Raw genomic sequence first — 23,875 nt, forward strand, 5'->3', positions numbered from 1 at the left:
CATCCATCCAAGTTACTAGGATTTCCTGATCATTATTTAAAAAATATTTAAAATTTAATATTTAATTTTTAATTTAACTTTAAATTTAATGTTTAAAATTATTTTTAAAAATTTCCTGATCAAAATTTAAAAAAAAATTTTAATGTTTATTTATTTTTTTTGAGAGAGGGGGGGGGGAGAGAGAGAGGGAGACACAGAATCTGAAGCAGGCTCCAGGCTCTGAGCTGTCAGCACAGAGCCTGATGTGGGCCCGAACTCACAAGCCGTGAGATCATGACCTGAGCCAAAGTCAGCTGCTTAACTGATGAGCCACCCAGGTACCCCTCCTGATCATTATTTTAATATGCTCGCATGTCATTGTATCCCGTGTGATAAGTTCAGCATACTTGTTGTGGGAATACATGACTTTAATTTGTGTTTTGTTTTTTAAATGTTTATTTATTTTGAGAGAGAGAGCGAGTGAGAGAGAGCGAGCCCATGAGCAGGGGAGGGGCAGAGAGAGACAGAGAATCCCAAGCAGGCTCTGCTCCCTTAGCACAGAGCCCAACATAGGGCTCAAATCCATGAATGGTGATATCATGACCTGAGCCGAAATCAAAATTTGGATGCTTAACTGACTGAGCTGCCCAAGCACCCCTTTCACTTTAATTTGAATGATGAAGCCATCTTTCATCAACTATGGGAGTCCTTCTGACACCCTGAGAGAAGGAAAGCAAGGTTCTAGAATGAATATGCCCAACTATGGTGACCTCCAGAAGGATACCTTCCCTATAAGACCACTGTCTCAGAAAAGAGCTCCGTTCAAGTCGCTATTAGGTAGCCTTACAGCTGGAGTCACTCTTCTACACTTGGCAGATTCTAGCTGATGATGTCATTGACACAAAGAAGAAAATGCAAAATAGGCAGCCTTACATCAGCTTCCTGGCGAGGATCACACTTCCAGCTGGGGCGTGAGACCAGCTGCACTCTGGCCATGGTTTTGCAGAGTGCTCTGGAGGCAGTGTGGCTGGGGCTCCTCCTCAGCTCTCCTTGGAAGCGTGAGTAGGCTCCTTCCCCAGCTGGTCTTGGGAAAACATATGCCACTGTTTTAAATTTGGGCTCACTTTTTTTCTTTAAGTTTTTATTTATTTTCGACAGAGATGCAGGTGTGGGAGGGGTGGGAGGGGTGGGGTGGGGCGGCGGGTGGGAGAGAATCCAAAGCAGGCTCCACGCTGTCAGAGCAGAGCTAGATGTGGGGCTTGAACTCATGAAACCGTGAGATCATGACCTGAGCTGAAACCAAGAGTCAGACACTTAACCGACTGAGCCACCCAGGTGCCCCAATTTGGGTTCGCTTAAAAAAGAAAACAGAGGGGCGCCTGGGTGGCGCAGTCGGTTAAGCGTCCGACTTCAGCCAGGTCACCATCTCGCGGTCCGTGAGTTCGAGCCCCGCATCAGGCTCTGGGCTGATGGCTCAGAGCCTGGAGCCTGTTTCCGATTCTGTGTCTCCCTCTCTCTCTGCCCCTCCCCCGTTCATGCTCTGTCTCTCTCTGTCCCAAAAATAAATAAACGTTGAAAAAAAAATTAAAAAAAAAAAAGAAAACAGAAAAACCAGCTTTGTTAATACTCACTGCGCCACAGGGGCAATCAGCAAGCCCGATAGCAGCACAAAAATCACAACCCTTCTTTATTTGTTTCCTGCAGTTGCAGAGAGCAAGGACCAAGTGTTTCAGCCTCCTGGCATGGCTTCTCCGGAGGGCGCTGTGGTGGAAATCTCCTGCAATCACTCTATATCTAATGCTTACACCTTCTTCTGGTACCTTCACATCCCAGGACACGCTCCAAGACTCCTGGTTCGGGGTTCCAGGTCTTCTCAGCAGGGACGCTACAACATGACGAATGAGCGATTCTCCTCACTGCTGCTTATCCCCCAGGTGCAGGTGGAAGATGCTGCCACTTACTATTGTGCTCTGGAGGGCACAGAGGCAGGGAGCCTATGAAGAGCTGAGCAGAAACAGGAAGGGGCACAGCCTTTGCAGGAAGCGGAAAAGAGGGGAGCCATAACTGCTTTCCTCCCTGATTCAGCGTGCCCCAAGCATGTCCACTTGGCACTATCAGAAAACATTTTGAGTGCAGACACACTATGTGAGAGCAGATGGACATGGGAAAATATGCTTGTAGGGGTTGATTCAGTAATGGTGCTACAGATCAGTACTTCAAACAGTTTTCTGGATAACTGAAACACTTGTGAGGATTTTCTTTTGAGATCTCACTAGATTATTTTTGCCTTTAAATATTATCTGCCAGCTTCTGCTTCTTTGCAGTAATATTTTTAAGACATGTGTCCATCTTGTAAAGAATAGTTTAGTTGAGGGGCGCCTGGGTGGTTCAGTTAAGCATCTGACTTCAGCTCAGGCCATGATCTCACAGTTCGTGAGTTTGATCCCCGCATTGGGCTCTGTGCTGACAGCTCGGAGCCTGGAGCCTGCTTCAGATTCTGTGTCTCTTCTCTGTTCCTCCCCCACTCATGCTCTCTGTCTCTCTCTCTCTCTCTCTCTCAAAGATAAATAAACGTTAAAAAGAAAAAAGAATAGTTTAGTTGACATTGGATAATATCATAAGAAGTGGAAATGGAATAAATGAGTGAGTAGTTTCTACCAACAGACCGGAGTGTGGAACCTTAACCCAGCCATCTGGGTATCTTGCTTAGAATCTAACATACAGACACAGTGAGGATGCCAGTGTTGATCAGTGTATAAACTATCTCTTTTTTAAGTTTTATTTTTTATAAGTTTATTTTGAGAGAGCATGCAAGTGGGGAAGAAGGAGAGAGAGAGAGAGAGAGAGAGAGAGAGAGAGAGAGAGAGAATCCCAAGCAGGCTCCACGCTGTCAGAGCAGAGCCAGATGCGTGGTTCAAACTCATGGAACTGTGAGATTATGACCTGAGCTGAAACCAAGAGTCAGACGCTTAACCGACTGAGCCACCCAGGTGCCCCAGTGTATAAACTATTTGTAAAACTCAATCTCTTTCCTGATATTTAATGTAAAAATAGATATGAATGGAAGTTGTAATTTATTCTTCCCATATCCTTGTTAAATTATCTTGGTCTTACTACCCCAGATATGACCCTCTCACTTTATAGACTGATGCCCGAGGGTAGGCCAGTGTTTTCTAAACCTTTTCATCAGAAGTATCTGGACTTTTGGAAAGGGGGGGGGGGGTTGCTGTTTTCCAGATTAATTGAATCTGTTTTCAGGGCTGGGGCCCAGAGACTGTATTTTCCATAAAGATCTCTCTGGTAATTCCGCTGCTCAGTCAAGTTTGATCTGGGAATCCTGGACTCTGGACCCCAGGTCTTGAGGTTTTAACCACTATTCTCTACTTCCTTGCACTTGGAATTATATTAATAAGGAAGTGTTTCAGGAAGTGGTCCCTACAGTGCCAGTGTTTCCCTACATAGTAGGTGTTCAGCAGGTGTTTACATATGGAACAAAAAGTAAAAAGTGAAAGATACATGATTTGAAGAGAAACCAGAATATTATATGGAACAAAAAGTAAAGGGCAGATTGCTGACCACAGAAGAAAGGAACATTCTAGTAATAGGAAATATCATAAAGTTTTTTTTTTTTTTTTAGTGGCATAGTCTTTTTTTTTTTTCATGTTTTTATTTTATTTTTGAGACAGAGAGAGACAGAGCATGACCAGGGAAGGGGCAGAGAGAGAGGGAGACACAGAATCCGGAGCAGGCTCCAGGCTCTGAGCCATCAGCACAGAGCCCGATGCGGGGCTTGAACTCACAGACTGTGAGATCATGACCTAAGCCGAAGTCGGATGCTCAACCGACTGAGCCACCCAGGCGCCCCGAAATATCATAAAGTTTTACCAAGATGTCTTAAATAGCTTGGATCTGAACCCCAAAATTTAATGACACCTAAATATCGCCATTGGATACAAATATGAATTGGCATATTGTTACTAACATATTGTTAGTAACACTTCTTTAGGCATATTCTATTTTCAGTGATTGCTTGTTTAAAAGGGTGTTGTCTTATGTTTTTAACCAAACAAAATATTTGGGAAGAAGAACCATGTGTTCTTAAGAGTCCTGCACAGTGCCATGTATACTGTTGTTGCTCAAGAAATAGTGAATAAGTGTATAGCCCTCTCATTGCTTTGGCAAACAAGGAAAGAGACAGAAAATTCCCTTTGGTCATATAGGAGGTTCTTTTCAGTTCACTGAAGAGTATATGTGTGGTGTATTGAAAACCCTACCTTTTATATTGGTGTTTTGACTCTATTGTTTGTTTTTTTTTTTTAGTTTTTAAAAGTTATATACTTCCATATTTTGAGAGAGAGAGAGAGAGCACAAGTGGGGTAGGGGCAGAGAGAGAGGGAGACAGAATTCCAAGCAGACTCCATGCTGTCAGTGCAGAGCCTGATTTGGGGCTTGAACTCATAAACTGTGAGATCATGACCTGAGCTGAAATCAAGAGTCGGAAGCTTAACTGACTGAACCACCCAGGCGCCCCTTGATTCTAGTGTTTAAACCATCAACAACTAGTCTTCCTACGGATTTTTTCCAGCTCACTTGTAAACCATCAGAGGCATTATTACCCAAAGGGGAAAGTGGGAAGAGAATGAAATAAAAGAAGAAGAAAATGCAGCTGAGGGGAGAGGAATTACTTTGACAATGGCAGTGATAGTTCAACCCCAAAGGAATAACATCATAAAGCTCTCATTCAGTTTGATGGTGAAGAGGAAAAAACAGAAGAATCCACAGGAGAGTACAATTCCCTTTACTCTCAAACTCTGGAGATTTGCATGCATGTAAAGATTGCCATCTTTTGTTGTTGATGTTGTTTACTTCCCATAAAAACAAAACAAAAGAAAAATTCCTAGGTGAAAAAGTTGTTGTGGGGATTCTGAGAATAAACATGGGGGGCAGAGCTGAAAAGCTTACCTGACAGGCCAATGCCGGTGGCATGGAGCCGTGTGAAGCCTTTCTCTGGATTGGTCTGCTCTGTCAGCTGCTGGCTGTGTCGGCACTAGTGGTAAACTTTTCTTGGGGGCGGTATCTCGGCTCTTCAATATGTGAGGATTTCCTCAGAGGGGTATGGGTCTGCCACTGGTTCCATGAGAGACCTAAGACTTTAAATCACTCTCATATTAGGACTTATCCTGCCTTCCTCCAATGGGCCCTGCCTTCTCTAACCTCATTGTTTTCTATTCTTCTTGTGGGTAAGGTCACAGACCTATCTGGGGGATTTTCCTGCACGTCTGAGGATCAGGGCACTAAACAGGATGAGTGGGGATTGGAATGCTGAGTAGCTTTCGTTTTCTTCCAAGGGTTAGTGTCATGGGTCGAACTGTGTCCCCCTAAAAAAAGATATGTTGAAGTCGTAGCTGCCTGTACCTCAGAATGTGACCTTACTCAGAAATAGGTCTAGAGGCAGTAGAGTTAAAATGAAGTCATTAGGATGGGCTTTAGTCCAATATGACTGCTGTCCTTAGAATCAGGGGAAATTTGGACACAGAGACAGACACGTACAGATGGGAGACAATGTGAAGAGACATAGAGACATGGCCAAGTGACTGTGGTGATACATCTATGAGCCCAGGAACACCAACAGTGGTCCGCAAACACCAGAAGCTTGAAGCAAACACACTGTGCTCCTGTGGCTTCTATACTTTTGGGGACCTGGAACAGTTTACAGGTTTCCTTTTTTTTTTTTTTTTTTTAATGTTTATTTAAAAAATTTTTTTTGGGGGGTGCCTGGTTGGCTCAGTCAGTTGGGCATCCCTTTGGCTCAGGTCATGATCTCTCAGTCTGTGAGTTCAAGCCCCACGTCAGGCTCTGCGCTGACAGGTCAGAGCCTGGAGCCTACTTCAGATTCTGTCTCCCTCTCTCTCTACCCCTCCCCCACTCACACGCTGTCTCTCTCTGTCTCAAAAATAAAATAAAATAGGGGCGCCTGGGTGGCGCAGTTGGTTAAGCGTCTGACTTCAGCCAGGTCACGATCTCGCGGTCCGTGAGTTCGAGCCCCGCGTCGGGCTCTGGGCTGATGGCTCAGAGCCTGGAGCCTGTTTCCGATTCTGTGTCTCCCTCTGTCTCTGCCCCTCCCCCGTTCATGCTCTGTCTCTCCCTGTCCCAAAAATAAATAAACGTTGAAAAAAAAAATAAAAAAAAATAAAAAATAAAATAAAAACATTAAAAAATTAAAAAAAATAAAAAATTTAAAAATGTTTTATTTATTTTTGACAGAGAGAGACACAGAGCATGGGTGGGGGAGGGGCAGAGAGAGAGGGAGACACAGAATGCGAAGCAGGCTCCAGGCTCTGAGCTGTCAGCAAGGAGCCCGACGTGGGGCTCGAACCCATAGACTGTGAGATTATGACCTGAGCCAAAGTCAGACGCTCAACCAACTGAGCCACCCAGGCACCTCAATGTTTATTTATTTTTGAGAGAGATAGAGACAGAGTATGAGCAGGGGGTGGGGCAGAGGGAGACACAGAACTCAAAGCAAGCTCCAGGGTCTGCACTGTCAGCACAGAGCCCGACAAAGGAGCTTGAACTCACAAACTGTGAGATCATGATCTGAGCTGAAGTCGGACGTCCAACTGACAGAGCCACCCAGGTGCCCCCACATGTCTCCTTTATAAATTTTTTACCAGATTTCACATTGCCACTGAGCAGTTTTTTTCCATAGTAAATATTTGTTTTCCTAACCGTTTATTATATGTATGCAACATTTAAAAAAACCAATTATTTAAAAAACATTTTTTTAAAGATTTTCTTTTTAAGTAATCTCTGTACCTAACATGGGGCTTGAACTCACAACCTTGAGATTAAGAGTCACATGCTCTACCAACTGAACCAGCCAGGGGCCTTGAATGCCACATTTTTTATTTCTCTCTCTATTGTACACCTCAAACAGTTTCTGGTTGGCTTGTATTTCTTTAAAAATACAATTCCTAGAACTTACAACACACCTCAAGTGTAGCTTGAGCTATCATTAAACTAAAAGGAATCAGTAAGGAAACTGGGTCCCGGTGAGGGAAAGTACTGGGCCCAAAGAAAGTAGAAAATCTCTTCAGTCCATGGAGATGAGGAGGGTCAATGATTTATGGTGTCCTCTGTTGGAAGGAGAGAAGTTAAATCATGGATTTCCCCCCTTTCTTCTGAGAGTTCCCTAATTTATGTGAAATAAGTATTATTTTCTTAGTTGGATTGAATCCCATGTTTCACATGAAAAAAACCACCGATTTTCCTTTTTGTTCCAGTAACTTTATCTTGTGCTGATTTTTCTCTGATACTTCTATCATGAATATAACCTACATTGCAGAGTCTGATGTTTGCAAAGGGCTTTCTCATTATTTTACATGAATCCTCTCTTGTTGTCTCCTGGGAAATCAGTGACATTTACAGCATTCTGATGTTTATAAATAGTTTAACGGGAAAGGCAGTAGGCAGTCTGAAAGAAGTACCTGGGAACTCAGACTGAAGCTCCTTGACATTGCTGTGGGCCACATCTTCTTCCTTGTACTCCAGCCCATAGGTCCTGCTGGGTCGTAGTTGCCTCATTCGCAGGTGTCCCCAGGTCACGGTAATTTCTTCCTTCTCCTTCCCTTCAGGCCTACAAGTGGTTCAGTCTTCTGGCTGTTGCTAGGCCCTGGGTGCTTCACCTTCTCTTCCACGTTTCCCTTAAATCTGCCCACAAAAAGTTTAAAATATCCTTTTCATTAAACTTTGTTCCAGATATCCTCTTGAGGTGATTGCCAGGGCCCTCAAAGATGCAAGGCTAACACTCCTCTTAGGCGCTAGGCAGAAAGAGAAGGAATTTATTATAGGTTCCTATTCATCACAGGCCTCCTGCGGCTTGAGGATGAGTACTTAAAGCTAATTTACATATTCCAAAGAAAGACATTATCATAGTGTTAAGGTTTCAACCATTTATGTACGAGATACTTAGCAAAGCTTTCAGAAACAGCTATGATCCGCTTTTCTTCTGATTCAAAGCAAAGAGATTTTCTAATCTCTTTCTAAAATATATGGCTTATTTGGACATTATTATTTTTAATGTTTATTTTTGAGAAAGAGAGAGAGCGAGCGAGCAGGGGAGGGGCAGAGAGAGAGAGGGAGACACAGAATCCAAAGTAGGCTCCAGTCTCAGCTGTCAGCACAGAGCCTGATTTGGGGCTCAAACTCTCAAACTCACCAGCTGAGCTGTGAGGTCATGATCTGAGCCAAGTTCAGAGGCTTAACCAACTGAGCCACCAATGCTGCTGGACATAAATTTTTCCTTATTTAAAGGAAAAATAAGGCATATCAGAGGAATGATGTCTTTATATTGATACTTACTTGTTTCATTTCAATAAAGTTTATCGAACAATTGCTCTGCCACTATTGTGGCATTTTTTAAGTACAACACTTTACTCCCCTTGAAATGAGCCCTTTATCATCATAGTACCTCAAGCTTACTTAACCATCAAGTTTTGAACTTTGTTCTAAACAGCCTCCCCGCGTGGAAAATCTCTATTTTTCAGCTCCTTCACAGAGGGCTTTTCCTTTTGTCTTTATAATCTACTATTTAACAGGACAACTGTGTCAGGAGGAGCATATAATACCATCCCTTCCTTTTCTCTCCTTAAAAATATTTAAAGGCTGGGTTCAAGTTCATTTTGTATGAATCTTTACTTAAAGGTCATTATGGGGAGGGTTCTCCCACAGGCCCAACCTAGAAAACAAAACAATTATTTTTCAGTCCAAAGGTTTACATAGAAGCTGGCTCTAATTTATTTCTGAAGAGAACAAGGTTCTCTTCCTCTCTGATTTCTCTTCTCTTACCTTCTTCTCCTATTTTGCCTTTTCTTATCGCTCATTTTTCTTTTTCTTTCCCTTTCACCCAAAGCTATGCTTTTCCTCCTCTTTTCTATTTATTTTCCCATCCTATTAAAAAAATTCTACTTCCCGGGGCACCTGGGTGGCGCAGTCGGTTGAGCGTCCGACTTCAGCCAGGTCAAGATCTCGCGGTCCGGGAGTTCGAGCCCCGCGTCGGGCTCTGGGCTGATGGCTCGGAACCTGGAGCCTGTTTCCGATTCTGTGTCTCCCTCTCTCTCTGCCCCTCCCCCGTTCATGCTCTGTCTCTCTCTGTCCCAAAAATAAATAAAAAACGTTGAAAAAAAAAATTAAAAAAAAAAAATTCTACTTCCCTTCTGTCTTTTATGTTATCTAAATAGAGCACAAACCAGTGAAACCTTGATCCACTCGACATGTGTTTTTTCCACTTTGATTCACAGACTCCTGCTTCTTTTCCTTGAACAGCAAATTCTCCCTTTGTGGCTCATGGAAAGTGTAAACATCCAGAATTCTGGCCCTATGATGGTAAGACTTGGAAACTCCAGCTACTTGATGATAAAGTTACCAGGCTCTGGGGTGCCTAGGTGGCTCAGTGGGTTAAGTGTCGGACTTCAGCTCAGGTCATGATCTCACGGTTCCTGAGTTTGAGCCCCACATCGGGCTCTGTGCTGACAGCTCAGAGCCTGGAGCCTGCTCCGGATTCTGTGTCTCCCTTTCTCTTCTGCCCCTCCTCAGCTTGTGCTCTGTCCTTCTCTCTCTCAAAAATAAATAAACACTAAAAAAAATTTTTTTTAAGTCACCCGGGTCTGTGTGTGGGTGCTAGGGGGGGATGTAATGTGAGGCTTGTTCCAGGTGCAAGAGGAATAGCAGTCTGGCTTCCTCACCTAGCTTTGCAGAATCTGGGCCAAGAGCTTGCTCAACAGAAAGACACAGGTGCCAGGAAACAACAGGTTCCCCAAAGCAGAGCCATTTATTAAAACTCTGCCCTGACAAAAGGGTGCTGATCCCTCTTTGAGAGCCTGTTCTCTGGGGTGGGACTTAATCTCCAGCTGGGGTGGGCTGGAAAGGAGTCCCCAGCCAGCGAGGCTTAAACCATGGCCTCTACATGCATCTCGATGCTTGCGATTGTCTTCACACTGAGTGAGTAATATGCCTTCCCCATTTTCCACTTGTATTACCCACTTACATGCTTTACAGCAGCTTCACTGATGGAGTGTGGATTCATTTACAGGTGGGCTGAGAGCTCAGTCGGTGTCTCAGCCAGATCAGGTCACTGTTGCCGAAGGGGATCCAGTGACTGTGAAATGCAACTATTCGGTTTCTGGAAGCCCGTATCTCTTTTGGTACGTCCAACATCGCAACCAAGGTCTCCGGTTCCTTCTGAAATACATCACAGGGGCCAACCTGGTCAAAGGCAACTACGGTTTTGAGGCTGAATTTAATAAGAGCCAAACCTCTTTCCACCTGAAGAAACCATCCGTCCTTGGGAGTGACTCTGCTGTGTATTTCTGTGCGGTGACAGACACAGTGATGGGGGCTGGAGGCGGAGCTGAGCACAAACCCCCGAGTACCACGGTGAAACTGTTTTCCTGAAGCCTGTATGGCTCTCCACAGAAGGTGGTGTGGCTCTAGGATATGTCACTCATCATAACTAAATTACAATTTCAAGCCACAGAATTTGTTCATGGGACAGATATTTATGAATCCTTATGTGCTCGGTACTGTACTGAGCACTGATGACAAATAGATGTAAGAAGCTATCTTTGCTTTCTATGTGCCCCATGTGATCCCCAAACATTTACGAACCCAGTGTAATTCTCACAACTGTTAGCATGAGGTTTACTTTGCTGGTGAAGAGACTAAGGCCCAGAGAACTTAAGTTCTCACTCAAGTCACAAAACTGTGAAACAGTGAGTTGCAACCCAGGCAGTCTGTCCCTCAGGTGCCCGGTCTAACCGCTCCCCTGCTCTGCCAGCCTCAAGGCTCTCTGAGGGCATGAGACTGAGTTCGGCGATGGGGCAGCCCCAACTCCCTGGATGGTTCCTGCCAAAAAGAGTGCTGTTGGCTGTAGAGTGAACCAACAGCGACTCAGAACAGTTTGGCAAGTGCCAAGATAGAAGATGGCACAACATGTGATGTGCGATGAGGAAGGGAGCAGATTAGCTCTGCTGTGAAGGAAGGAGAAGGTGAAGCTATAGTGCAAGGAGAATTTGAATCAAGGGAGAATTTAAACATGTAGTTTAAACATGCAGGCTGCTTTCGGCTCCTCTGCTCACATCTTACATACACCCTTGAGGGACTGGACTTGATGCCTCTCTCTCTCTCTTTTAAGTTTATTTATTTATTTTGAGCAGAGAGAGAGGGAGAGAGAGAGAGAGAGAGAGAGAGAATCCCAAGCAGGCTCTCTGCTGTCAGTGCCGAGCCCGATGCAGGGATTGATCTCACGAGCCATGAGATCATGACCTGAGCCGAGATCAAGAGTCGGACTCTTGACCGACTGAACCACCCAGGTGTGCCAGAGCAATATACTTTCATTTTCTCATTGTTTATATTCTTTTAATTTCTTATCTACTGAGAAGAACCTACCTTCTTTTTTTACTTTTTATCACCTGTTGGCTTAAAACTCCCAGTTTTTATTACATATCCTGCTAAAATGGCCTTACCTTTCTGGAATTGATTTTGTGGGATGGTAAGGGGAATCCTGGCACTTTTCTTTCCTGTTTTCTTCTTTTAGCAACAGATAGGTAATTTTTTGTATGTTTTAATTGTCACGATGCTCAATTTCAACCTGTCAATAGCTCCATCAACAAAACTGAACCTGGGTCAATCGGCCTGATTCCTTTGCCCTAAGGACTACTAGATGTTTTCCATGTAATCTGTTATGGACAATGACTGAGATGACTACTGTTCTCGCCTAATCAGTTTTTCTGTGAAGGCTGTTAGTTTCTCTCTTCTTATGTGTCTTCATACCTGAGATGAACAGTATGGACCTTGGAGGGTCACATACTCACATATTACAGAAGGAGGAAATGTCAGAACAGTCACAAATCACATCACGTCTCTGCAGTCATGAGAAAATTGTGCATCTGTGGGGATTGTTACTATGCATGGTTTCAGGTGAAAGGGAAGAATGTTCCTGAGTTACCTGACATTAGAAGTTTGCTCGGCCTTCTTCTACATCCCTCTGCAATGGTGCCTGAAAGAGTAAAAGGCATGACAAGGCTCACCAGAAGAACTACTTCTGCTTGGCCTCCAGAGGGCAATGATGCACACACGAGAATTACACTTGAAGATATCCCTCCCTCCCAACCATCCTTCCTTTAGCTCCTCCTTCACAGAGCTGACTGAAGAGTCCAGATGGAGCTCTTCACAGATGGTGGCATATGAGGAATTTAGAAGTCAGGAAACACCCAGATTTTCAAGGAAAAGACTCTTCCAGACGTCTCTGGAATGCAATTACACAAGATTCTAGGGCACCCACCATACACATTCTTCCTTGTTCCAAGGGTACTGTTTCCTCAACCATACTTCTTCTTGCTCAGGAAAGATCTTCAAAAAGGAGACTACAGTTTCTTCAGTCCTCAGCCATGAGCTTGGCTCCTGTCCCCATGCTTGTGTTTATGATACTTTTTGCCCCGAGTGAGTAAAATTATATTTCATCTTCTTGTTCCCTACCGGTACAGTATTACAACTGGACTCTGAGGAGAGACACCTCTTCTTAATCGGTAAGTCTTTCCTGGTCTCACTGACTCAGCATATTGATGTTTCAGGAGGAACCGGAGCCCAGTCAGTGACCCAGCCTGATGTCCACATCACTGTCTCTGAAGGAGCCCCTCTGGAGCTGAGGTGCAACTACTCATCTTCTGTTCAGGTGTATCTCTTCTGGTACGTGCAGCACCCCAACCAAGGACTCCGGCTTCTCTTGAAGTACATATCAGGGGACATCCTGGTGAAAGGCACCAAAGGTTTCGAGGCTGAATTTAGGAAGAGTGAAAAGGCCTTCCACCTGAGGAAACCCGCAGTCCAGTGGAGCGACACGGCCAAGTACTTCCGTGCTGTGAGTGACACAGTGCCTGGGACTGCAGGGGGAGCTGAACACCAACTTCTGGTGAATGTGAGGCTTCCAGTGACTCAAGGGATCAACCTGGGGCACTTTCAGTGAGACCTTATGTTCTATGGTGACAAGATGGACAGAGGGGACTAAACTGCTTAGTTCTTGTGCAGACATGGTTCTAATCTTCCAAGAGTCAGGATTCATGAGGAAAGGACAACTTATGAAAAAAACAAACAAACACAATGTCGCCAACAGACTGGAGACTGGAACTTGCTCAGAGAATCACTTTCGATGGGAGAGTGGCAGGGATGGGTTTTGTGCTGCGATTGCCATTTGACTTGTGACCAGAGAGGAGAGTACTATGACAGTCTACGCTGATGGTTGTAATCCACTAGGGACACTCTAAGCTTCCCCCTAACTGAGGAACTTTCCTTAAGATCCTAGATAATTCCATCTGTGTGTGTGCCTATTTGAAAAACTGAATGGAAAGAGGAAGGTTAATATTAGAGGAAGCGACTGAGGAAAATGTGATAAAATAAAATCACCAAGCACAGGGAGAATTTTTAGTGAATGCTTCTGTCATTTACTCAGCTCTTTCATTTTAACATCATCTCAAAAAGATGGAGTTGAGATTTCCATCAATCCATCACGGGATGAGGTTGAGGAAGGTCGGGGCTATGCTGATATGACAGAGATGATTACTAGAGTGGAGTGAGAGTAGGAATCTGTTAGGGTCTAGTCAGCTAGAGGCTCCAGTAGTGAATATTTATATTTTCCTTTACCTAACTTTTGTAACTAAGAATTCCCACTCTCCTCCTCCTTCTTCTTCTTCTTCTTCTTCTTCTTCTTCTTCTTCTTCTTCTGGAGAGATAGAGATGGAGAGGAGGGGAGTGGCAGAGAGAGAGGCAGAGAGAATTCCAAGAAGGCTACATGTTGTCAGTGCAGATTCTGGTGCAGGGCTTGATCTGAAGGCCATGAGATTATGATTTGAGCCGAAATGGAGAGTCAGACACTGAACTACCTGAGCCACCCTGGAGTCCCCAAATTTCCCTTTTTAAAAAGATACTAATCATGTTGAATTAAATTCCATTCAAATAACCTCATATAACTTCATTATTTCTGTAAAGACAATTTTTCTGAGTAAGGTCATATTCTAATTTGCTAGAGATTAAGACTCCAAGTACCCCCCCTCCTCCGTTGGTGCATGTTAGGGGGGGCACAGTTCAACCCATAACACCACAGTCATTAACAATTACTTTCATTCTAAAGACTGATACATGGGAAAACTAGTGTTTCTTTCTCTACTTGCTTGATATCCAGTAACGTTCTCCCAAACAAGGTAATAGATAGCAACACAGAGATATCAAGTTACATTTGTTGACCTGAACAGTAAGATCATTTTTCTTGTGATTTCCTATGTTAAACATAGTTTGCATTTGTAGAACATTAAGGCTTAGAGAGAATTTTCTTATGCATACTTAATTAATCTTTTAATCTCTCTCATAGAGATGAAGAGAATAAATGCTTTGCACTAAATGCACGACTAGCAAGTCCTGAGAATCACTTACAATCCTCTTTGTCTAAATCCTCATTCGGGGTCTTTTTTTCCTTTGCATAAAATATACTCCATAGTCCATGTGACCAAGCCCAACCACTTGCTACTCTGTTTAACAAAGATTATAATTTCCATAATTGCTGGGTCTGAGACATACTGACTTTTGAGAAACATTTCTTCTGTCCAGGTATAGTGACCACTTGGGGTCGCTGTTGTAATTAGTTGACTCTATTTTGCTTTATTTATGTACAAGGTGTTCTAGAGTCTTTAGCTTCCCCTGAAATACTTCTTTTCTCCTCCATTTGCTACTGCGGGCAAGTTGGTTATTTATTCATGACTTGTGATATCTAAAATGTTACTAGAAGTCATCCGCATTCACTAATGTTTACTTAAGGAAATGGAAAAATTGTTCACTCAGAATAAATTGGACAATTCTAGACCTAAAAGTCACCTCCTAAATATTTTCTAGTGATTTTCCATTCGCATATTATATGAGCCAAGGAATCACACCACATTAATGTGAGTATCTAGTATGTTTTGATTATTGTAGTTGGCAGATTCCATTAACATTAGGTGTTTTGGGGATTTGTCTCTTTTCCTAAATGGTGTTTGTTGTTGTTGGGTTGTATGTGCATGAGTTATTACTATTATTGAATTTATATTGGATATGTCTTGATGGAAAAGTGAATGGCATTATTTTAAAAAATCATGTGTAATAAAAGCAAAAATGAAGTCTTGGGACCTCATGAAGATAAAAAGCTTCTTCACAGCAGAGGAAATAATCAACAAAACTGAAAGGCAAGCGATGGAATGGGAGAGGATATTTGCACTGACATAGCAGATAAAGGTTAGTATCCAAAATCTATAAAGAACTTATCAAACTCAACGCCCCCCCCCCAAATAATCCAGTGTAGAAATGGGGGAAACACGTGGACAGACACTTCTCCAAAGAGGACATTGCAGATGGCTAACAGACACCTGAAAAGATGCTCGACATCACTCATCATCAGCGAAATACAAATCACAACCACAATGAGCTCTCACCTCACATCTGTCAGAATGGCTAAAATTAACAATGCAGGAAACAACAGATGTTGGCAAGGATGTGGAGAAAGGGGAGCACTTGGGCACTATTGGCGGGGATGCAAACTGGTGCAGCCACTCTGAACAACACCGTGGAGATTCCTCAAAAAATTAAAAATGAAGCTGCCTTACAACCCAGCGATTGTGCTATTAGGTATTTATTCAAAAGATACAAAAATGCTGATTCGAAGGGGTGCATGCACCCCAATGTTGATAGCAGCACTGTCAGCAATAGCTAACATGTGGAAAGAGACCCAGTGTCCATTGACTGATGAATGGATAAAGATTTGATATATGTGAAAAAGTTAGTCAGAGAAAGACAAATACCATATGATTTCACTCATATGTGGAATTTTTTTAAATTTTTTTTTTCAACCTTTATTTATTTTTGGGACAGAGAGAGACAGAGCATGAACGGGGGAGGGGCAGAGAGAGAGGGAGACACAGAATCGGAAACAGGCTCCAGGCTCCGAGCCATCAGCCCAGAGCCTGACGCGGGGCTCGAACTCACGGACCGCGAGATCGTGACCTGGCTGAAGTCGGACACTTAACCGACTGCGCCACCCAGGCACCCCTTGGAATTTAAGAAATAAAACAGATGAACATAGGGGAAGGGAAGGAAAAGTAAGATAAAAACAGAGGGAGGCAAACCAATAAGAGATTTTTAGATACAGAGAGCAAACTGAGGGTTGCTGGAGGGGTGTTGGGTGGGAGGGATGCATTAAATGGGTGACGGGTATTAAGGAGGACACTTGTTGGGATGAGCACTGGGTGTTACATGTAAGTAATGAATCACTGGGTTCTACTCCTGAAACCATTCTTACACTATAAGTTGACAAACTGGGATTTAAATAAAATTAAAAAAAACATATATATGTTTTATATATATATATTTATATATATTTGTTATAAAAAAAAGTATATAATCCTGCACAACTACTTTCACTGATTCAGATGAGAAGGAAGGGCATGAAGAAATTGAAGTTCAGACCAGGGAAGTTGCTCAAGGTCAAAAGATGGCAGAACTAGGACTTGAAATTAAGTCTGTCTGACTCTGAATTTGAGTGCCTTTTCTTCTTCATCACCTCACTTCCTCTCTGGTTGGGTGAATGATTTGGCATCAAATGTCCTAGGCCAGCTGGTCAGTAGGGACCAGTGAGGGGTCTCCTCCTCTGTGCAACAATTGTTAAGTGAAGTCTGAGACGCAGTTGTTAGATGTGGACTTAGTGAGATTATAAAAGGACACCAGGGTGTCAGGAGAGGGAAAGGTCCAGTTCAGACAAGCTCATGGGCTCTTTTGTGGAATAAGATTAGCATTTCCTGTTCATCTGGTTGCATAGGACGAATGGGGAGGATTCCAGGAATATAGGACCAGGTTGGGGGTCATTCTCAGCTTTATGAGTATCACACTGACTACAATCAATGGCCGCCTTCTGGGACTGTGGGAAAGTGATGTGATGGGGAATAAGGAGCCTGGTGGAATCTACCCTCTGATATATTAGCTTCCTTCAGACCAAATCTGCAAGGGGTTATACCTTCGCAAAGAACAAAAAGGAAATCGGGGTTGCTGTGCTGTTGTGCTGGAAGCTTTTACCTTTTATTCTTCTTCCTGAGTGTTCAGTTGAACCTTAGGGGGAAGCTCATCTGGGGAGGTGCTGTCGGTGCTATTGGCTTATGCTGGAGACAGCCCCAGGTGACACCTGCTGGGTACAGCCCTAGATGACAGCTGCTGGGGACAGCCCTGGGTGACAGCTGCTAGTGTGGCTCTGGCTTTCCTGCTGTGCCTCTTTTCTGGTTTGTGTCCCAGGCCAGTCTCAGACTCTGCAACAGGACCGTGACCCCAGGGCCGGGTTTAGACCTAGGATATGAGGCAGGTGACAAGAGTGACTGTGCTCTTGCTCTTGGGTGAGTTATTTTGGGATTAAAAGGAATTAGGGTGTGGCTGGGACTAGACGCTGGACTCTTTCTTGCCTGTTATCATTGCTCTTTACCTAAGATGTCAAGGACTGGCTGTGGGGTCCTGTGTTTCTCTAGGTAGAACCTCACCATTCATGCAAGGGGTGACTCAGGGCAACAAAGATGTTCTGGGTTACTGAGCCCTGGGAGATATTACCCATCCATGGGTGGGAGATATTGCCCCTGTTACATTTGTACACATGTTCCTGGGGTTCTCAAAATAAATATTTTTAAAAAGTGTCCTAAAACACAAATGGGAAGGAAATTGCATGTGTCTGCATATGGGGGGGAAGGAGGATGTGGGGGTGGATTTGACTGTGAGAGAGAACCTAGAGGTGCCGAGTTGGACCTTCAATCCACCCAGTTTCAGGATAGGAGCTAGTATTGTGTGTTGACTCCTTTTACAGGTACTTTGAGCCTCGCTAAGACCACCCAGCCCGTATTCATCGAGTCCTACGAAGGACAAGAAGTGAACATACCCTGTAACCACACCAACATCGCTACAAATGAGTATATCTACTGGTACCGACAGTTCCCCAACCAGGGACTACAATTTGTTATTCAAGGATTTAAGACAAACGTGGAAAATGAAGTGGCATCCCTGTTCATCTCTGCGGACAGGACGTCCAGCACCCTGAGCCTGCCCCGGGCTGCCCTGAGAGACACTGCTGTGTATTACTGCACCGTGAGTGACTCACAGTGAGTCAGATGGGGCTGCACCTGTACGATATCCCCTGTGGGGTGGGAGGCAGAGCCCAGGGGAAGCCCCAAAGAGTTGTGCCTTCTGAACTGTTTATTGTACTTTATTGTTTCCAGAAGGCATTAGCAAATCCATGTATCATTTTTGTATTTAAAAACATTTGAACTTACTTTTTTTGTTAGGTTTATTTTTATTTATTTGTAGAGAGAGAAAGAGTAAGCAAGAGAGGGACAGAGAGAGAGGGAGGAAGAGAGAAAGAGAGTCCCAAGCAGGCTCTGGCTGTAATCATGAAGCCCGATGCAGGGCTTAAACTCACAAACTGTGAGATCATGACCTGAGCTGAAGTCGGACTCTCAACCGACTGAGTCACCCAGGTGCCCCAATTAATTTATTTTAAAAGAGAGAGAGAGAGAGAGAGTGCACACATGCCTGCCGAGGAAGGCCAGAGAGAGAGAGAGGGAGAGAGAGAATCCCAAGCAGGCTCAGATCTGTCTGCTCAGAGTCTGACGTGGGGCTCCATCCCATAACTCTGGGATCATGCCCTGAGCTGAGATCAAGAGTGGGATGCTAAACTGACTGAGCTACGCAGGTGCCCCATTTCTTTTTTCTTTTAGAGAGAGAGAAAGAGAGAGAGTGTGTGAGTGGGAGCGAGGGGCAGAAGGATACAGAGAGAATCCCAAGCAGGCTCCACCCTGCCAGCACGGAGCCTGACTTGGGGCTTGAACCCAAGTAGTGGGAGATCATGACCTGAGCCAAAATCAAGAGTAGGATGCTCAACGGACTGAGCCACCCAAGGGCCTGAAATCCCTATTTCTGTCTGAGTTGTCATGTCACTTTCCTTACCCTCCATTCCAACTTTCCATCTTTCCTACCTAAAACAGTTTTGAAAAAAAAGACAAAAAGGTGGGGAACATTGGATATCTCTCTTTACTGCTTCCTCTACCCCCTCCAGCCTGAATCCTCTCCCCCAACACATTGATACCCCTGAGAAACCTTACACACGCAGCCAAGGCGGGGCCATCATTGCTGGAGTTTCCTGTAAAGAAGCAAAATGAGAAGCTGAAGCGTGAGTGTGATTGGTGCTCAGTGATTCTGGAGGGATGTCGTGACTGTTGACAACACAACTTCTCTGGACCCAAGACTCTACACTCTTCAGAGTAGGGGTGAAGGCACGTCAGCGACCAGACAAGGAGTCATGAAGAGACAGCGGGGAGCCCTGCTGGGGCTTCTGTGGGTGCAGGTTTGCTGTGAGTGGGGGCGTCCCAGACGGGGGCTGGGGAGGTTCACAGCCCGCAGCGGAGGGGGAGCTGGCACAGAGCTCCTGCAGGGTCTACACCCTCAGCGGGTGTTCCCGGGAATACTCTGTGGGTTTGAAAACTGCCTCAGTGGCTCTGCAGTGACTTCTTTTGTGTTTGGTTTTGTCTTTCCAAGCAGGGGTGAGAGGGATGGACGTGGAGCAGACACCTGCAGCCCTGAGCCTCCAGGAGGGAGCCAGCTCTACCCTGAGGTGCAATTTTTCCAGCTCGGTGAACAGCGTGCAGTGGTTCCGACAGAACCCCGGGGGCGGCGGCCTCACCCGGCTGTTTTACATAGTTTCAGGGATGAAGCATCAGGATGGGAGGTTGAACTGCACGGTGAACACTAAGGACCGGCACAGCAGCCTGCACATCAGGGCCTCCCAGCAGGAAGACTCAGCCACCTATCTGTGTGCGGTGCAGGCACAGTGCTCCCTGCTGCTCTGCAGCCTGTCCCCAAACTGCAGCTGGGCTCCCAGCCCAGGCTCCTCCACCAGGAAGCCTTCCTGTCTCAGTTTCATTTGCACAGCCTTATGTTTCGTTATTCATTTTGTCAGTCTTTTAATTCTGTCTATAATTATAAACTTATAATGCTAACATGGAGCTCTTAGAGATGCTAAACACAGTGGCAAGGTTCAAAGCCATGTTTAAGTAAACAGTGGAACTGTCCAACTCAGGGTCAAAGCTAGAGCTTCAATGAGCAGAGACTAAATAGATTACTATGGCGTGAAGCCCACACATGTTACGTGTTGCTGCTACAACTTACCTGTTAATGTGAACACGTAGCTCAGCTTTTAGGAAGGGTAAAAAAGTGCCTGGTCTTACTTGGTCATGCTTGCATTTATGACTTTTAGTGCCTAGAGGTCCCGAATAACAAATATAATAGCAAAGCGGCTAATGTTTAGGGAACATTATGTGCAATGAGCACCACACAAACACCTTTATTACCATGTCACCTCCATAACACCTTATGATGCAGGTACTGTGTTGTCTCCACCCCCACAGTTTTACAACGAGGGTAAGAAGCTTAAAAAGTAAAAAGGTAAATGACTTCGAAAGGCAAGTTGCTAATTGGCCGACCCACTATTGGAAGAGAAGCAATGTGACTTCATCCCACGTTCTTTTTTTAAATGTTTATTTATTTTGAGAGAGACAGAGAGAGCGAACATGAGTGGGAGAGGGGCAGAGAGAGAGAGAGGGAGAGAGAGAATCCCAAGCAGCCTCCACACTGTCAGTGAGGAGAGGAGCCTGATGTGGGGCTCAATCCCACAAACTGCAAGATCATGACCTGAGCTGAAATCAAGAGTGTGACGCTTAACCGACCCAGCCACCCAGGCGCCCCTCAGATCCCATGTTCTTTTTTTTTTTCAGATCCCATGTTCTTAATCCCTACATTCTTACTACCTTTTCAAGAACCTGTAAATCAAATTATTTAATATGATTTTAATATTATTATTTAATATTGAATTATTAATATCGATAAATATGCAGAATGTTTTCATACATGTCAATGAATAAAGAAGCATATTTTGACAATTTCTAATTAGTGACATCTAAGGTAAAGTTAGTTGTTGAGGTCCTCTATGAAGTGATGACTCCCCTATTGTTATCTGTTCTACAAAAGCACCCACTGCCATTTCCAGTAAGTCTCAGTGACCCAGGCAGCAAAAGCCAGTAGACAAATGAGACCAGACTCATGCCATGAGTAAACCTTGGCCCTATCAGCCATCGGGAATCTGCTTTCTCCCAAGAGAGAAGTAGTCAAAATTATTTCATTTGGAGTTCATTCAAACATACATTCACTCTGGACGCCTGGGTGGCTCAGTTGGTTAAGCATCTGACTTCAGTCTGGGTCATAATCTAGCTGTTCCCTAGTTTGAGCCCCACATTGGGCTCTGTGTTGACAGCTCGGAGCCTGGAGCCTGTTTCAGATTCTGTGTCTCCTTCTCGCTCTCTGCCCCTTCCCTACTCATGCTCCATCTCTCTCTCTCAAAAATAAATACACATTAAAAAAAATTTTAAAAAGCACAAAAATCATACATTCACCCAACAAGTATTTATTCTGTAGCATGATGTGACAAGCACTCATGTGGAGGTTGAAGATATCTGATTCCACATTACAGACAAGCCTCCCATACATATGGAATTTTTATTGTACGATGGGGAGATAGGGCAAGGAAACAATTGAACAAATGACTTCAAAATATAAGTGATATTAAGAAAATAAAATGTGAAGGAGAATCGCAGTGGTCATGGAGCTTTCTGGAGTGGTGACATTTGAACTGAACCTTCAGTAATGAAAATGACAAAACACAAGGTGTTAATACCTGGGGTAAGGAAGAGTTTTCAAATGCAACAGTCGCCATTAGGCAGAAGCAAATTTGGTATATTTGTGAAAGAAGGCTGATGTTCCCAGAAGGCAGTGAGAAGGAAAGTGGTGGGTGATGTGTCAAAGAGGGAGTTAGGGGTCCAGTCATATGTGGCCTTATACCATTATGGTTAGGTTCACATATTATTTTATATGTAATGGGAAGCATTTGAAAGGTTTTATTTTATTTTTAAAAATTTTTAAACATTTATTTATTTTTTGAGAGACACAGAGAGACAGAGCACAAGTAGGGGAGGGGCAGAGAGAGGGAGACACAGATTCTGAATCAGGCTCCAGGCTCTGAGCTGTCAGCACAGAGCCTGACATGGGGCTCTGACTCACGAACCTTGAGATCATAACCTGAGCTGAAGTCGGACTAAACCACCCAGGCACCCCTGAAGGGTTTTAAATAGGTGTTCTAATTTATATTTCAGAAGGATCACAGTCCATGCTCTGAGGAACGGCTCATGGGGAAGCGTGTGGCAAGACTATGGCACAAAGACAAAAAGAGCTTCCAAGACCCAATGCAACCTGGTGGAGGCCAAGTTCTGGGAGGGGTCCTCTAATATAGTCACATTTTCTTTATGTGAAGATTTCAAAAGGGAGTTATTTTAATAGCAATTGGTTAAAACCAATTTCCCATGCTAACTACCCTTATATCAGGCCTTCCCTTGTTTTAGGTGGTGTTGGAGTGGCTTCAGACATTTTTGGGACTCTGGCTAAGGTGAGATGGAGTTGAGGACACATTTAGTTTACATTAGGTGAGATATATTTATGTGATTTGTAGTGATTTCTGTGTAGAGCTAAGTTTCTGCTAATCATTCCTAGTGTAAGAATTGCTTTCAGGAATATTTCTTCTTTCTACTGTGTCCACTCTCCAAGCATTAAGATGTGAAATGGCACAAAAGTGGCTTGGACATGGGCTATGGCCCTCAGTACTTAAGTATGTGGGTAGAAGAAGAGAATCAAGGTTTGAAATATACAGAGATGTACATTGTAACTTGCCTGTTCTAGGTACCTCCTGTAAGTGGAAGGAAGCCTACAATAATTATCCTTTTGTGTCTGGTTTATTTCACTGCAGCCTGTCTTCCAGGTTCATCCATGTTGTAGCATGTGTCAGAATTTCATTCCTTTTTAAGCCTCAGTAATGTTCCGTTACATAGGTATACCACATTTTTTTATCCATTTGTCAGTTGATAGGCATTTGGGTCATTTCTGCTATTGGGCTATTATGAATAACGCTGTTACGAACATTTGTGTACAAGTTTGTAAAAATATGATTTTTAATCAGAGCCTTGAAGAATAAGAAAGAATTAGGCAAAGCTAGTTAATTCATGGGAGTGAGGATCTGGAGTATAAGAAAAGATAGGAGAAGTAGTCTGGGGCCAGACTGTGCAGATCGTTCCTTATAAGGAGTGTAGATTTTATTCTAAGTGTAATGTCAAAGCCATTGACTGAATAAAAGCTCCATAATGACATGATCTAATTAGTGTTTTAGTGCTGTCACTCTTGCTGCTATGGAAGGAATGGGTTGTAGAGAGCAAAAACAGAAAGGAGGCTACTGAGAAGACTACTGCAGTGGTTCGGGTGAGGGGGGTAATAGCCTGGATTAAGGTTATGGTGGTGAGTATCGGAATTTGTGACTGCATTCAAGATGTATTTATCAAGGGGCACCTGGGTGGTGTAGCTGGTTGAGCATCTGACTCTTGACCTCGGCCCAGGTCATGATCTCACGCTTCACTGGGCTCTGCTCTGATGGTGCAGAGTGTGCTTGGGATTCTGTCTCTCCTTCTCTCTGCCCCTCTCGGGCTTGTGCACGCGTGCTCTCTCTCAAATAAATAAAAGCTTAAAAAAAAAAAAAGATGTATTTGCCAAATGTTGCCAGAGGGGTGGTGGGTGAGGAAGGGGCAACATGGCAGAAGGGTAGTGGGAGATACAGGATTCCAGTTATGGAATGAGTAAGTCACGGGAATAAAACATGGCACAACGAATATGTCAATGATACTGTAGTAGAGTTGCATGGTGA

The 23,875-nt window shown here is 44.0% G+C and overlaps 5 gene segments (V, D, J or C); all 5 read left to right on the plus strand.

Moving 5' to 3' along the window:
• Positions 1 to 891: 891 nt before the first annotated feature.
• LOC115516224 lies at positions 892 to 2,215 on the plus strand. The segment is given in 2 exon segments: positions 892 to 1,037; positions 1,684 to 2,215. Coding segments are annotated over 2 exon segments (360 nt in total).
• A 7,566-nt stretch (positions 2,216 to 9,781) lies between these two features.
• On the plus strand, positions 9,782 to 10,431 carry LOC115517044. The segment is given in 2 exon segments: positions 9,782 to 9,978; positions 10,070 to 10,431. Coding segments are annotated over 2 exon segments (408 nt in total).
• Positions 10,432 to 12,168: 1,737 nt separating this feature from the next.
• On the plus strand, positions 12,169 to 13,479 carry LOC115516204. The segment is given in 2 exon segments: positions 12,169 to 12,477; positions 12,609 to 13,479. Coding segments are annotated over 2 exon segments (648 nt in total).
• A 3,777-nt stretch (positions 13,480 to 17,256) lies between these two features.
• On the plus strand, positions 17,257 to 18,315 carry LOC116738115. The segment is given in 2 exon segments: positions 17,257 to 17,435; positions 17,894 to 18,315. Coding segments are annotated over 2 exon segments (336 nt in total).
• A 634-nt stretch (positions 18,316 to 18,949) lies between these two features.
• Positions 18,950 to 20,637, plus strand: LOC115516208. The segment is given in 2 exon segments: positions 18,950 to 19,433; positions 19,621 to 20,637. Coding segments are annotated over 2 exon segments (504 nt in total).
• Positions 20,638 to 23,875: the final 3,238 nt, after the last annotated feature.

The sequence above is a fragment of the Lynx canadensis genome, chromosome B3 (genome assembly GCF_007474595.2).
Source record: "Lynx canadensis isolate LIC74 chromosome B3, mLynCan4.pri.v2, whole genome shotgun sequence".
NCBI lineage: Eukaryota > Metazoa > Chordata > Mammalia > Carnivora > Felidae > Lynx > Lynx canadensis.